The sequence below is a fragment of the Dunckerocampus dactyliophorus genome, chromosome 4 (genome assembly GCF_027744805.1).
Source record: "Dunckerocampus dactyliophorus isolate RoL2022-P2 chromosome 4, RoL_Ddac_1.1, whole genome shotgun sequence".
Classification (NCBI taxonomy): domain Eukaryota; kingdom Metazoa; phylum Chordata; class Actinopteri; order Syngnathiformes; family Syngnathidae; genus Dunckerocampus; species Dunckerocampus dactyliophorus.
In genome coordinates, this window is record NC_072822.1 from 12,652,611 (window position 1) to 12,669,170 (window position 16,560).

General features: G+C 40.9%; 1 protein-coding gene across 5 annotated transcripts in view; it reads left to right on the forward strand.

Annotated features, from left to right (window-relative positions):
• The window catches only part of kiaa0825 (KIAA0825 ortholog), a 155,620-nt gene that overhangs the window by 45,839 nt on the left and 93,221 nt on the right, over positions 1-16,560 (forward strand). For all 5 annotated transcript variants that reach the window (XM_054773813.1, XM_054773811.1, XM_054773816.1 and 2 more), the window contains 8 exons: positions 2,010-2,149; positions 5,727-5,906; positions 8,534-8,767; positions 8,843-9,147; positions 9,471-9,577; positions 13,053-13,197; positions 14,904-15,056; positions 15,824-15,918. In XM_054773813.1, coding sequence (XP_054629788.1) covers positions 2,010-2,149; positions 5,727-5,906; positions 8,534-8,767; positions 8,843-9,147; positions 9,471-9,577; positions 13,053-13,197; positions 14,904-15,056; positions 15,824-15,918 — 1,359 coding nt within the window. The remainder of the gene's footprint in view (positions 1-2,009; positions 2,150-5,726; positions 5,907-8,533; positions 8,768-8,842; positions 9,148-9,470; positions 9,578-13,052; positions 13,198-14,903; positions 15,057-15,823; positions 15,919-16,560) is intronic.

Sequence of the window (16,560 nt, forward strand, 5' to 3'; positions counted from 1 at the left end):
TGTTGTGTTTCTGTGGAGGTTACAGTAGCACATGTGTCAATATGTAATCAGAGTCGCATCATGCAGGATTCTGCAGGTTATAGTTGCTTTGGTAATAGCACAGATACTATCCTTGCTGCTGACACTGATTTGGTTCATGCTGATGTTTTATGAGGGGCTTTGCACATCAGGCATGGACCATATACTGTGTTGTGCATGGGCTTTTATATGTGTGTAAATGTGATCATACATACATGTGTGTCTAGTTACTGGTGTGACCTCCAAGGTGCAGTCAATCACTCCCGCCCTCACCCTTGACTCCTTCTCTTCCCCTGTAATCTCCCTCACCACTAGAGGTGATGTCATTGCGTGCTGATGGCGAACAAATCAAACTAAGCCCTGCACTTGGTCTCTGATGGTATTGGCGAGCGGGAATTAGTTCATTTTTATAATGTCTTTATTTCTTTGCTCCCACCTCTTTGCCTTGCATGCAATGGCGCCAGGGGGCCCACTGGTGGCCTGAAGCCAAGCCCACAACTCCTCGTGCTGGACCGGGACTCAGTTGCCTATCCCGTAAAATCTAAATCATTGTAATGATTATCAAAAGAAACAATAGTAAAATAAAAAAGTGCATGAATAAATATGTTTTATTTAAAGGCCATTTACAAATGTGTTGTCTGGCCTCAGCATGTGCTCTATTTGTATTACTTCCTTTTCACTGTGTGTGTTTCTGTCAGGTTCTGTAAGCTAACTCCGTGCCAGAGTCTGTTAGATTTATCAGTGCAGCTAAAGGAGAATTTCTTGTGGATTTGCGGCTGCAGTGACATCATAAATTGCGCTGTCAGATGGAGACATAGTTTGCCTCCGTCAAGCAGCAGGGTGCACCCCGCCATGGCTTTCTGACTCAAATAGAATGGTTAATTTCTGGGCAGATGTCCCCTGTGAAGACTCCCGCCTCCTTGTGCCTCAGACAAACGCCGTCCATGCCTTCCATTAGATTTTATTGAGATGTATAAAGTAACACGGAGGCACATTCACACACACATCAGTGTGCTCTAGCACTTGCACTCATACCCAAACATAGCATGCACACACATGCACGGACATTTGCTCACACCAAGGATACGGCTCATTACCCACAGCTGGCTGCAACCTCTTGGTTATACAAAAGATGTAGGAGGGGGGTTGTGCTGTATATTCATGTATTTGGCTGTCTCCCAAATGTTAATTTGCTTTTAGCTGGCCACGATTACAGCTAATTCCTTCCCGGTGCACATTATAAAATACAATGACAGTGAAGACATTTGCTGAGTAGGCGGAGGGAGACTGAAGTATATTGCATAGTAAATAGAAGTACTGCAGAACCTCTGGGAAAATTGTTGGGATTTCCAAATAGTTTTTCCCCATAGGAAAAAATGGAACCTGACCTGTTACCATAAAATCATTCTTAATTGTACAGGCAAAGTTTTAAGTAACATTTTAACATTCCTAACTGTCCTACAAGTGTAAAAAAAAATAGTATATAAAAAGTGCTGGCAGCACTCACACAACCCCTAACCATGACTCTACCACCATCATGTTTGACTGTTGACAAGACAGAAATATCTTTCTTTTCACTTGTGTTGCCAGTTATTAGACAATAATGGCTGTGGGTAGTGCATAACATGTCCTGTGGATCTATACTGCTATAGTTTAAATAAAGTGTAACCGAGTTTCATTTCTATAGTATTGTACCTTAGGAGGATATACAGTGCTGTAATAAAAATGGCGAGTGGTGTACTCACTTTTTTGACATACGGTATGTTTGACTCATAGCTTTAATCAGAGTGTACTAAATGTCACTTTTTAAAAATCATACAATATTCAAATTTTGAGGTTTTAATGTACTACATTGTCCTATACTCTACACTTACAGACATGTTGGATGTCGATCTGTCTCATTCACTATTGTGAAGCATATTCCCTCCTTTGTTGTTTCTCACCTGACACTGCAGAACTGTCAGCTTGTTTTTCCATCTCTCTGCTCTTAGAGATGGCCTTGTGGGCCAGGAAGCATCTGCGTGTCAGCTCAGGCTGCTGACCTCTGATCCAGGAAGCAATCCTAGGTTGCTACTGCAAATGCTGCTTTACAGAGACTGTCACCTGCCCCGTGTTCTCCTGGAAAACTCTTGTAAGTCAAGTGTAATATTTTAGCAATAGAAGTTAATGCTGGTTACTGTCTGTGCTACCGGCAGACAGGCAAAGTGTGAATGCTTAAGTATGAATGTTGTGCACACACAATACTGCTTGAAACAGTAAGAGTTACGTTGTTTGATTTACAATCATGAAATTATCTAATAATAGTTCTGGTTCTGTATAGAAAGGGGTCCGGGTCCTGATCTGGACTCAAGTCTGTTGAAGACCCCTGCTCTACACTATATAAGAACTCAACTCTTAACTTCTACAGACATTAGATGAGCTGCCTCTCATTTTATTAGGTCATCATTGTCGTCATCTTTGCCATCATCATCATTTTCACCTTGGTCATCAGCATCACTAAATCAATAGAGTGCAGTAATAAACACTCAACAGACCCAGGCAGAGCACATATGCTGACCTTTAAAGATTTTGCATTCCTCCTTCCCTCCCCTCTACTGGCAACAGTCTAACCTTTAAAGACTGTTGTGCACTAGCACATTAATTCACATTATAGTGACCTCATTAATAACAACTCTCACTGTCTCATTCCATTGCTCAGCCAGAGTCTGGCTCCGAGGTGCTGCAATGCCTCTGCATGGTGCTGTATATCAACGCCAGAAGCGCTGACTCTTGCATGTTATCTCAGTGACGGGCTAATTAAGCGAGAAGTGGGAAGACAGAGACTTGACTGAATGCTCACAATGCCACAAGCGGCTGTGACCCGTTTCTGTGTGTGGACAAATGAAAAGAAGGCGCAACATGAGGTGTCATATGGAGGTGTTGGGTCACCATGAGCTCCCGGCTTTATTTCATCTGGTTTCTTTACCAGAGTGTTCATTCTATTTCTTTAAAAGCCTTACTCTGCTGCCCAGTTTATGGTACTCGCAAGTTCACAACAGTGAGGGTTTGATTTTATCCAGTATACATACACTTACGGGCCACAGCATTAGGTGCACCTACATCTCAGTATTAATATAATGCATTGCAGTATTACAGCTCTCCAAACTACAACCACACTAATAAACATTTTTGTAAATGAATACAGTAATACCTGAGAATTATGTCTTTATATAAGCAGACATCTCATACAGTTCTTGTATGGGATTCCAATAGATTGTTCAGATGTACCTCATGTTGTGTTTTTTTTTTTTTAAGTGTGAAATACTGAACTTTTTTGCTTTTTATGATTTTGATTATGATTTTATATTGATAGTTTTACTTTTTTTGTTTATATTTTTCAGTTACAGTGCATTAATTGTTGTTTCAATAGGTACAGAGTTAGTGTATGTAGGACAATGACAGACCCATCGCTTTTCATTTTAGAATGACATGCGAAAAACAAACAAACAAAAAAAACAATAAAATAGTTACGAAATAATAAGTAAAATATAATATTACTAGCATGGTTTAAATATATTTAATTGTAATTAATTTAACTAATTTCTTCTTTTTGCAAAGTAACTGACTGAATATTAACATACTTTACTTTAAATAAATCAATAAGAAATCAATAAGAAATGCATGGGTTTATCCTCTACAATACACCTCTTCAACATACAACATAATGTTTTGCTCTTGTACAGGGGGGTTATATAGCTTTGCAACAAGTTCAAAAGTTAGCGCCATCTAGGCAGCTGCGTAACCGTGCCAAACAATCATTTTAACTTGAAAAATGATGAAAGCGTAATGCAAATGAGATTTGCGTTGCAGATTATCTCGAACATTGATAACTGTTCTACAAATGTACGAAGAAGTGAACCACCGTAATCTAAAAACTTTTTGAAGCGACACCAGTTTTCTTCTAATTACACTACGTTACTTTTGCTATACAATCCTACTAAATTGTCATGACTCCTGTCTCCTGACTACAGTGTTTCTCACACTATTCAAATAGCTGTCATCTCTGACAGACTGCTGGATGTCTGCCACCCCTAGAGCAAAGGGTCTCTCCTCAGCAACCCCTGTCAACTTACCACACACACACTTAGTACACAATATCTGTACAGTATATAGACATCTATAGGGGTTACACACGTACACACCTCCGTCAGCCCTGTGCTTAGACAGCTAACCCCACAAGGACAGGCTGTCAAAACCTCTTCTCTTTCACTTCCTGCCTCCATGTGCTGCACATCCCACTGCCACAGGGCTTTGTAATCTCTCCTTTTTTCCATCTATCCCTCGAACACAGATGTGAGTTTTCCTTCAGTTTTGAATGCCTTTTGCTCGCCCATTCTATCAACACTTCTCAGGTTGAGCAGCCTTGACATTTGACCTTTTATCTGTGACACAGAAACATTGCAAATGAATAAAAAATATAAATAATCATACTGTAATTTTCAATGATTATCCATCCGATGTTTAAATTGTGGATAATCTACTCTCTAATTTATAATGGGGCACACTCAAAAAAAAATACTATGAAGTAGAAGAAAGAATAGTACATTTATTATTAGAGAATGCAATGACAATATTACACGCATAAATATATGCATGCAGTAAGTTGAGGACTTTTGAGGATTTTTTTAAATTACAAAATAATTCAATGAGGTTGTAAGTAGAGTTTCAGAATGCAGAAAGAAGAAATGGTAGTGAGGCAAAAAAAAAAAAAAAAACATTGAGTAAACAATGAATTGCAAACAACCATTAAAATAAAATGGGCTGTTCATCAGATAATCAAAAGTTTAAGACCATGGTTCAGAAAAAACAAAACCCCCCTAAAATAGAAATAAAAGGTTCACAAAAGGACTCAGCAACTTGTTAATCACCTGAAAAATTGGTTTGGGCATGCTTGATTGCAGTGTTTCCAGGAAGCTAGTGGGAATGTTGCTCCAGGTGGTGAAGATGGCGTCACGGAGGGCATCCACTGTTTGGAACTGATGTCCATTTTTGTAAACGTCCCTTGCCATCCATTCCCAAATGCTCTCAATTGGATTTAGATCAGGTGAACATGCTGGATTGTCCAAAAGAGTGATGTTATTGCTCTGAAAGAAGCCCTCTGTCATGCAGGCATTGTGAACTGCTATGTTTCCCTGTTGAAAAACCCAGTCATTACCACACAGACGAGGACCTTCTGTCATGCGGGATGCCCCCTGCAACATGACCCCATAGCCGTTTGCTGTTTGACACCCCTGCACAATATAAATGTGTGATGAACATTTCATTCTAATGGTTGTTGCCAATAAATTGCTTACTCAAAACTTTTTTTTGTCTCACTCCCATTTCTTCTTTTTGCATTTTGAAGCTCTACTTAGAACCTCCATAACAGTACAAAATGTAAATTCTTGCAATTTTTCAACTGGTCTTAAAATTTTGATCAGGAACGTATAACTGCAATGCCACTTAGTTGATCGTGATGTCCGCCAAGGAAGAATTGTTAACGAAATTTATAAATACATTTTAAAAAATACAGTCATACGACTGCAATGAATACCTTCATAAATCCTGACCAGAATCCCTCCTTTTCAGTTTCTCAGTGTTTCTTAGTTACTTAGTCTTTCATTGTTCTTTTTTTTCAATTACATTTTAAAAATGTAATCCTTTCGATTTCCCCTCTTTTTTTTCTCCAGATTTTTGTCAGGAGAGCCAACTTGAAATATCTCCAGAGTATTGCAAGGCAGGTGATACCTTCATAGATGCACTTTTCAACATTTATACCTGCTTGAATGATGTTCCCAAGGCCTTGACTCAGGCCCTTCAGCCATACCTGGAGAGTGCACATGTATGGGAGCATCTGTACACACTGGCAGGTAAAGTAGCCTGCAGCCATTGAATAATGCTCTAGCTCAGTGGCTCTCAAACTTTTTACAATCGCATACCCCTTCAGACATTTAACTTGAAGCCATTTACCCCCTACTGCTGCACACTTAAAAAACATAAATGGAGATATTAAACCTGATTAATTGATAAATTTTATAGTAAGTTATTCTGGTTCAAAAATGGGCATTGTGCATGGTAAAATTTTGATTAAACTTTTACATGAGCACAGATTAATAGATAAGATGTGATTTCTCTTGGAGATGAATAAAGTATCGAAGTATTCGTCCCACATATCTTTTATTTCAGACGGATGTTGGGGTCCTTCCCTTTGAATGGGTTGAACTTGAGCTTCACTTTTGTCCACATGCAATCACTATGATTTAAATCTGCATATTAATTTGATACCAAAGTTGAACAAACATGATAAAGCAGTATCCAAAGTACAAAAATACATACAAGCAGCTATAAAACCTCATTTTCAGGGGGATCTCAATTCTCTCTTCCTGACACGCACATACATTGACAGGTTTTCATTGTGTGGAGATTGGAACACCAATGTAAATGAAACCTTCAATATTAAAAACTCTCAATACACAACATAATCATCAAACTGACGTACTTATTCATATAAGTCACACAAAGCAATGAACAACTTCGTGCCGTGTCTTTTTTCTTCTTTCTACTATGACGGTGTGCTCTGTGCTCTGAGGCGTTCAGGTGCGCTCATAATTGTGAGTGTTATGCACTTTGTGTTTGTCATTTTTATTCACATACCCCCAATGACAATTGGCGTACCTCTGCGGTATGCGTAGTCCACTTTAGGAACCTAGACTCCTGCTCAAACGAATGGCTTTACATCACAACGACCTGTTTTTTATTATATTCGTGTAAATGGTTGCAATATGTCACTTCTATAGGCTGCTGCTAAAGTGCTATACCGCTATACCAACCTTTAAAGGTGAACTTTAGTAGGTAGCTTGTATTAAAAGACACTGATGAACGAGACTTGACCACATCATTTGAAATGTCAAACACTAAAAGCTTATAATATTTCATTATATTTGAAGTGCTGGCGTGCAAATGCAAAACCATGATTATTCTTTTTCCCCCTTTTTCTTATCTCAACCTGAATTCATATTTTGATACAGAGCCCCTGTGGAGGTTTTAGCTCTTATTTTGTAATTTTTATATCCTGGTTGACTAAATAAGTTATTGTAGTATAAATTGGGGGGTAAGCCTGGTCTGAGAAAGGAGAAGGGAGTAATTGAGATGGAGGGAGCAAGGGAGACTTTCAGTGTCATCCAATCACCATTTATCCACGCAGGCTAATTAGTTTAATTATTGGAAAGTGCCAAATCTTTGCGATGCATTTTTTGGTCATAGTATGCCCCACTGATCCTGTTTTATTCCTGCTGTTCACATTTATAGATTAACACAGAAAATCTTTCACTATTCTACTTATGTCACAGACTGGAGCAGCAAGTGGTTTCGAACCAATACACGAGCATCCATATAATGCATTGACACAATAGAAGGAGGTGCAAAGTGTGAAAACCAAGTGACTTTGAAAAATAGGTCTAGGTCTTAGCTGCCAAGGAGCACTGCCTCTTCAAACAGCTATATCATTTTGTGTTCCGCTCCAGTCTTTTTCTGTAGGTCTGAGGTCACACATTTGTTAGACGTCCCTTAAGATTTCACAGCACTTCCAATACGGCCAGCGTACTTTATCTCTCCCGTAGCCTTTGCTTCTACAGCTGCTTCTGTGGGAAATTTATGACTGCCATACAGCTTGTAGTATAGTTCCGCTGCTATCAATATCAGCTGGATATGAAAAGGCAGCACAATGGAAGACATACTATACATACTGGCACCTTGAGAGGGTAGTAAGACTTCCACGGTCAAGCCACTGAAAATGATTGAACACATCTGAATTTAACCGGTTATTACTTGCTTTATTAGAGACATTTCAGTTGAATATGGCAGCAATCTATTGGCTATATTTGACATTTCTGTTTAAAGTTAAGTTGTGACATAATGAAGTACGCCTGTTGAGACTGGCTCATATGTTCACTCAACCTATTATTTGAGGCTTTTGCAAGTACCTTAAATATTATGCCAATTTTCTTCTAATTACATCAGATTACTTTTATTGTTGAATCTTACGAATCAACCAATCCAAGGTGTACCTTGCATCTCGCCCCAAAGGTCAGCTGCTGGAATAGGCACCACGTCATATGTAATCCTTAACAAAATAAGCAGTAAAAATGAATGAATTAATAAATGATATCTTCCTAAATTCTTGTAAAAACTTGTAACGCCAGGGTTTTCAAAATATGAGGCTGGCCAGGAGACCTCAATGGAGGTCAAATCACATACAGTACCTCATATTGAAGCCACTGATCAATGCTTTTCTCATCTCATTCTCATCTGCATGGCACTGACAGCACAATGAAACAAAAACAACTGTACACGTCAACAAAGAGATGACTGCTCTTTTCACACTGATTGTATAAACTTGGATAACAGCCTCAGCCTCACCCCCTGTTGTTGGGGTGAGGCTGTTATCCAGGTGTTATCCATGTGTGGTTAAGCAATACTCATTTACCTCTTTTGTCAGAAACATCACAGAAAGAACCTGTCTTGATCGGCTGTATCCGGGTGATAGTTACCAAGTCCACTAATAGCCTCCTGACTCACCTGGTTTTCATGGCGATGGAGTGGCAGGCCGCAGAGGAGCCCGGTGGAGTCTTTGGGGTGAGAGATGTTCCAGAAAGTGTCCTGGCTCAAGTTCCCAAAGGTTGGAAGTATACTCCAGTGGAAATGCGAGGGAAAGAGGCCGCTTCTTCAAAGAGTATGCATACTGTAGATTGTAATTTTAGAAGTTTTCTGCAACAAGAAACATCATGCGTGCGATCTCTCCCTGCAGCTGTCATATCTCTCGCCATTCAAGCTATGTCCTTCATTTTCACCAACCTGCCACTGGTGGTAGCGTCCTTGCCCCTCCCCATCCGCTATCTCTTCCAAGTGGCTGAGAAACACCTTTCCCAGCATGCCCGGCAGCTTCGCTCTATAGGCCTGTTGCTCTGGTCCCTGTTTAACTGCCTGATCCATGGACTGGGCGATGTGCACTCACTTCAAGAGATCAGTGGCCTGGTCTTGAACTGTCAGGCCAAGGACCACCTGACCCTGCTGGCTGAGTGTCTGCAGGCTTCAATGGGGATTCAGCAGAAGGTAATTTTGTGAATAATAGAATAGTGATAGCAATTATGAGGATGCTTTGGTTGTTCCGGTGTAGCTAATTTTAAGGAGTAAGTGTGTAAGCACTGTGATGATGTATAGCTAATGAATATTTTACAGTTTATATAAAAGGCCATACTGCGCTTCTACCATTGTTTGGCTAATAACACAATTTAGACAAAAATATTCAGTCTATAATGAGTTAACAAAATAATGTTGTTACATCATGATGCTGTTATGGAAAACCAAATGTAGTCGTATTGAGCCACATGTACACTCCTTCTTAATTCTCTCTGTTTATATTTTGTTCATGCCAGGGTGTTCCCAAACCTGCAGTACACAAGGTACTGCAGGCTCTGGAGGAAAAAAGACCAAAGTGGACGAATATGCAGCTGCACAAGGCCCGCAAACTCTGCATAGACAGGTGATAGGCCAACTGGAGATATTAATACGGAGGTCATGGTCAAAATGTCATTGATGTACTCTTAATATGAATGTGTTCATGCATGCTGGACAGCGTCATCCATCACTTAATGTTGAATATTCACCTGGCATGGGGTGGCCCGGGGCGGCCGGCCTCCGCTCCCTGGGAGTTGGGGGTGGGGGGCTGGCGCTTCCACTGTAGGCGGGCTCCTTTCCAGTTGTGAGGACGTTTCTGGGCCTGCTGGTGTGTGGCCCCCGGTGGACGTTTGCCCTTGTGGGCTGTGATCTCTCGCCGGTCCCGGGGGTTGGCTGTCCTCGGCCTGCCGGCGCTCTGTTTCTGGTTGAGATTGCCTCTCTGCGGCCCCTTGCTGGTCTTCCCGGGGGGAGGGCATTGTGGGCTGGCTCTTAGGGGGCTAGTCTTGGTTCTGCCCGCTCTTGTGGGCCCTCGGACTGGCTGTGTGGGGCGGAGCTTGCTGGGTAGTGGGAGGCAGTCCCTCTCCTTTCTTGCATTCTCAGTGACAAATTACACGTTCACACATTTGTGCACATTTACAGTATATACATGAAGACATGCACACATACAGAGATACCTGTACACACGTGGAACCTTGGTCAGAGTCATTAAAAACTTCACCTGGTTTATCATTATATACATACCATTTTGTTAAAGAAACAATTTTCTCCTGATATAGTATGTGTAATGCAATAAAAATAAAATTGTGGTGGAGGGTTGTAGTCAGGAAGCAGACCACACACATAATTGACATTCAGTACTCTTACAGGATATAACAGCCCAATCGGCCACAATTCATTCCAAGTTGCTAGACATTTTTTTGCTCTCCACAGAACTATTATAAATTGAATTTTAAGTAACATCAGTATTGATAACTGTTATACAAGTGTAAAGATAAGTCAACAGTTAATACTAGGACACTTCACATATAACGAATGTGGAGAAGAAAGGGAGGTTTCAAATAAACTCTCCTAAAGATTTCATGCAGCTCACTTTGCAGTGTAAACCGCATTCAGTTTTTCTTATTCTATCATAATTGCTGACCATTTTGTACTGAGCAGGCGGGACAAATATCCAATCATCCAAATATTCCAATATCTAATTGCTACCTGTATGTTGTACTTTCACATGAATTTTCAGTTCTATGGACATTATTTCTAAAGCTTTTTGGTGGCATCATGAAAACACAAAAGAGAAAAGCATTGTTTTCACATTGTAGAGGTTATCATTTAAATTTGTTGTACAACTTTTTAACTGTAGTAATTTGTCATTTTCCACCTTGACCACCTTTATTATGGAACATGATGCACTGCAGGCTGACCTATGACCTTTTTCTCTGCACATTATTGTCATAACTGTGTGTCTCTTTCTCAACCAACCAAGCCAACCAAGCCACCAACATGCAAAAAAAAGGCAACTTTCATTAAAAAACTAAATGAGATAAACAAAATACTGACAAGATAATGAACATTCATTTGAAATTCTATTTCATATAGTGACAGGAGCGGGAGAGTGGGTGGGCATTGGCGGAAGGCAAAGAGATGGCATGGAAAGTGTGTGTACGTGTGTGTGTTCGGAGGGAAGAAAAGGATGAGTGATTATGCATCACCTGTCTGAGGCATTCAGTGAGATCATTACTATTCATTAAACTAACCTTCACAGGGAAGTGACGCCTGGCTTGTAAACAATCACAATACAGTGTCCGAGCAAGAGACTGTGTGTGTGTGTGTGTGTGTGTGTGTGTGCGTGTGTGTGTGCGCGCGCGTGAGTGTGTGGCAGATGGAGTGACTCAAAAAAAAAAACTTCACTCACTTGTGTCTCCTGTGGGTTCTCACATACAAACGCAACCGTTAAAACCTTTCTACAAAGAACATATGCCCTCCCAACCTGGCATACCTGTCAACCCTCTTGTTTTCACCTGGAAACTACCATATTTTGCCCTTTTTTCTGGGCGATCTCCCGTTTTAATAGTTTCTTGCTTTTTTCACGAATTTTAACTTTCATGAAAACAAAAAACGGAGCAGCACAGCTTCCGGTGCACCCGGCCAACACTCGGGCAACATCGGCGTCATACACCCTGTATCCGGGTGTATGCGTCAGGCCTTCAAAATAAAAGAAGCACACCAGTAAAATAACACCACCACAGTAGGCAATCGGATGTTTACACCAGCAGTACCCCCACAAAGAAATAATTGTGGAAGATCACAATTTCCCTTATTTTCCTTCATCTTCCTTTATTTTTGTAGAACATTTCCCCGTACTGTATTTTATGATGCAAATGTTGACAGGTATGCAACCTGATTCCTGCTTTCCTCTACCAGCTTTAACCCCATTCCCCTCTTGTAGGCACCCACTGTCTTTGCAAAGTAATTTGTTGAGGAGAAGATTATTGTTCTCCATCATGGTGACCCTGGCTGGGCTGACGGGATGCATACCCAGATGAAGATGAATGCAGTTATTCCTTGGCGGAGGTCTGCCTCTTTCAGGGCACATTGGCCCTAATGACATGATTGATAGGCTGTCCCAAATCCAGAGGGGCCCTCATTAATCACCCCACTGACTGAATCCAATCATCTGCTTCACCTGCACAGTGATAGACAGGAAAGGATACACAGCGCAGGTGCTGACACGGATGCACAGCCACCGTCCTAGACAACACGACCGCTGGGGACGCCAGGCAAAAAGAATAAGCAGACATACGGACAAGACGTGCCCCCACTTTCTTTGCCACCCTCAATGTCAAGTAGCCAACGACTGGCTGACAGGCAGGCAGCACCAGTCCTGCCACCTTATAATTACAAAGTGGGATAGCTATTGAGAGAGAACAATGACGGGAAGTGTATGTGAATGTTTGATGGACGGTAAGGGACATCCATCTGTATAAGAAGGCTAGGAAAATGATGGGGGCATTTGTCAGGGATGGAGGGCTGTACATGCGCGAGGACCTTGACACACAATTACACACACACACACACACACACACACATGCAGGACATGGTTAAGCATGCGCACAAATCACTTTTAGTGCACCCACATCCTTCGGTCAAGAGTTCTTTCATGTTTTACAAATAGTCATGAATGTAGTGGAAGGTGTTCCGCTATCTATTGCTTGGTCATTTGTTTCCTAATCACGCCCACCTTAGCTTGAATTGTACCATCTCACTGGACACATCATTAGGTACAGCTAATGATCATGTACAATTGAAATTGTTGATAGAAATTGTTATTCATGTAGCAATATGCGTATGATTGCACATCATACTGTTGGTGAAAAGGTAATTTTGATACAATCCTTGTATTGGATCCCATAATGGTGGTTAGGAGTACCTAATGTTATGGCCAGTGAGAATATATCCTTAATCCCCTTCTGTTAATCTCATATAATCTCCTATTTCTCTCTAAAACCATCAGGAATGTGCTGGTTTTGTTTGACTTCTCCCCATGCCGTCCATTTGTCTCCCAGCGTCCATGAGCGGGGAAAGGAGAGTGTGGTGGCTGCAGACGAACTGACCGAGCAGAAAATGGGCCTGATGCTGCTGGAGGTTTGCCACAAAGCAGGGGGCAGCAACTACCTGAGGCACATCCATCACATCATCCAAGGCAATGAGGTAGGGAAGCACTCCCTCTCCCCCAGCAGTTAGGTGGCTGCTGGCCCGAGGCCGCAGGCTGTGGTGAAGTTGGGGTGAGGAGACAAGGAGGAAGAAAGCGGTACATGCTGCTTGGTCTATGGTTCAGGTGACCTGAAGGGTTCAGACCTGCAGTGATGTCCCGTGTTATACACTCACCACATGTAGGGTAAATGGAAGGAAGTCACTACATGTTGGTATATTTAGGGGGAAAGTTCTGAGTGAGAGGGGGGTGTTTTTGTAAAAGTACAATTTATTTGAATTAAATAATAGGCATAATAATATTTAAAGGAACTGTATTTTTTTAAACCAAAAAATACAAGAACACCGCCACCGGCTAGCATATGTTACCAATAGTGGCTTAAAAGAACACAATGTATAAAAAATGTCTATATTTTTCACAATTAGAAATGAAATCGCATAAATACTGGCCAAAACCTTTGTTCGGCCCAAATAAAATAACCAACATTCATGGCTGTCACGAACCGCTGTTGGTATACACATACATGACAATACACGACAGTACACGAGAAGCGGTCAACAATTTGCAGTCATGTTGTTGCTACAATAGGCTATACAGTCAATGATAGACAACCTTAGTAACTGAACTTAGCCAAATTGATACCATTAGTTGACAACAAACATAACTAGCATGCGTGCATGTGGTACGTTGGCGTACTCAATGCAGGAAGAGGCGGGATGTAATGCTAGCAGTAAGTTTAAATGTTGGCACAGTCTAAGGAGCTGAAGGAATCCGCTGCATACAGTCCCTTCAAAGTGTCAGTTTTACATGTCCCTTCTTTTTTTCTCTAAATGTATTTAGGCCCCATAAAGACTAAATAATATATGGGCCATTCAAAATATATCTGTGGATTTGCTATTAAAAAATACGTGCTTTCACTGTAATGCCATCTATAGCCAAATGCTGTATAAGGATTAGCTGGTATATTCTTCATTAAATAGATGTTCTTTTGTGTGCAACCATTGTAGTCTAAGCAGCGGACCGAAGTAAATTCCCTTTTACTTATGCTGACAATTTTTTTTGTCTCAGATTAATTTGCTCTGGCTATACACTTTTTCTGCCGATAAAACTTCTCATAACTAAAGTAAAGCATGGCAAAAACAAATAGCAATTCAGTTCTTGGACAGTTATATGAAGTAAACGGCCTTCAGTAACTGCCAACCACATAGTTACAGTTCCCATATATTTTACAACATATTGTCTATAAGGATGCAGCTTGAAATTCCAACATGAGCAACATGTGTATACTGTACATTAGGCTGCTGTCCATAAACAGCAGTAACTGCATGGAAGTTTGATAGACTGACCAAGCAGGCTGTTGGAGGTTTGCTAGAGCAGCTCCACCCTGCAGCCAAGGCTGAGACAAGAACACACAGGTCAGGGACACACTGGGCAAGCAGTGAAGTGGAGGGAGAGGAGCTTCACAAGCCATGTCAAAGTGACGGATGGGAGTGCGGAATTCGCAATAGGACATCCATGCCCACTCACACACACTGTAATACACACATACACACAATATGACTTTCACATGTATTTTTGCTGGAATTTAACCAAAGTATATATACACTGCAGCAGCCAAATGCTATAATACTGAAAACCTGAATGCCTGTTTTCTACTGGTCTGCTTCTTGCTGATCCCATGTGTTTTGTTTTCCCTGATCTACAGGACTTGCTGATGTCTAAATTGTTGAGTGTTAACGCAGACTTGCCGCGTGATCCTCCTCACTCGGTGAACTTTGACCTTGATCATTGTGAGCGCACCACCAAATTCAACCCACTCGAACAATTTGATCGAATTGGCACAAAGAAGCTGAATCAGGTTAGTGAACACAGTGAAACTGTTATGTTGTCTCCATTGTCAACAAATCATTTTGGTCCATTTATAAACATGGATGACACATTTATGTATCAAGACATTTAAAGAATCGTGTTTTCAGTTCATTACAGGAGGCCGAATAGCTTGGCTTATTAAGAGAATGATTAACGCAGCTTCTCCACTTTAGGTACCTATGTAGTTTATCAAATAGAATGGAGGCAGGAGTGGGGGGAATTCACCTCCATCAATCTCCTACGAATAAAGATCAGAGGATGGGTGGATAGATGGAGCGAGCAAGTGGAGTTCTCCTTTTGTCAATAAAGCTCCGCCTGGGGTCAGGAGTGACATTTTGGCAATCAGATTTTTATTTGCTTCCATAATCTGGCACTCGTTTCGAAGTGTGTCAATGTTGTTTTTGAGAAAAAAAAGAGGAGGCGAATAGGTTGTGTTGCTATGGCATTGCAGCTTGGAAAAGAGTAACAAAAGCAGAAGAATAAATAATAGGATGACTAACGACTCCCTCCCTCAAATTCATTTATATTTCTATAAATAATGACTGCATCCTCTCAAATAGATTTATAAATTAATTGCTGTCTTATTGGAATAAAAAGAAAAGCATATTCTGTGGACATGATAGATGGCCTGGTGTTGGTGGTCAGCTCTTTGGACCCCTCCCTTCCTTGTTAGTGGGTCTCATCTTGAGCAATAATACAGTGATGCTACTAACCCTGATTCATATATAATAGTGTGGTATGCTCATACATCTACAGGGTGCTTTGGTTGAATGGCCGTGGGACTGGCCAAGGTTGCTGCCAGCATATCAAGACATGTGTCAAGTCACCTTTAAAACTCTGTTGGCCAACAGGTAAGACACCGAAGAGCCATAGTGTGTGTATGTATAGTATAAATGATCAGGCTGAGGTTAGACTTCATTTTTAGTAAGCATCAAATTTATTTAGCTTTTTATTTATTTAGCTTTTATTTAGCTTTTATCACGCACAACTTTGGGCCCTTTTTCACTGCATGGTACCTGCAAGGCTCAACACAGTCACTTGATATACTTTGAGGTAGTAATTTCAATTAGATTTTTATGCGTGACAAGCTGAGACCATACAGGTGAGGTTAACTACTGCTGGTTAGTCATTCACCAAAGAATTTCATCATCAAGACATTTTGAGGATACACAGATAAAAATGACAAAAAGTAGCACTCAAACTACTGTTAGCTTACGCCATAGTTCCCACTTTGCTGCGGTGGCCCGTTTTCTTGCTGCTGCTTGGACTCTTTAATGTCAACACATGCCAAAAAGCAAATACCGAAGACCCTAGTTCTTCTCCATTGTTGTTGACTCATTCTGACTAATGCATTTCATTGTGTCCTGGTTGTTTTGGAGTATTTTTTTAAGTTAAATTTTTGTCAGATGAGCAGTGAGAAGACCTTTGACGGAACTTTTTGCGCATTTTGCGATTAAAGTTCCGTTTCAGTAAAGCTTTGTTTCCACCAGTGT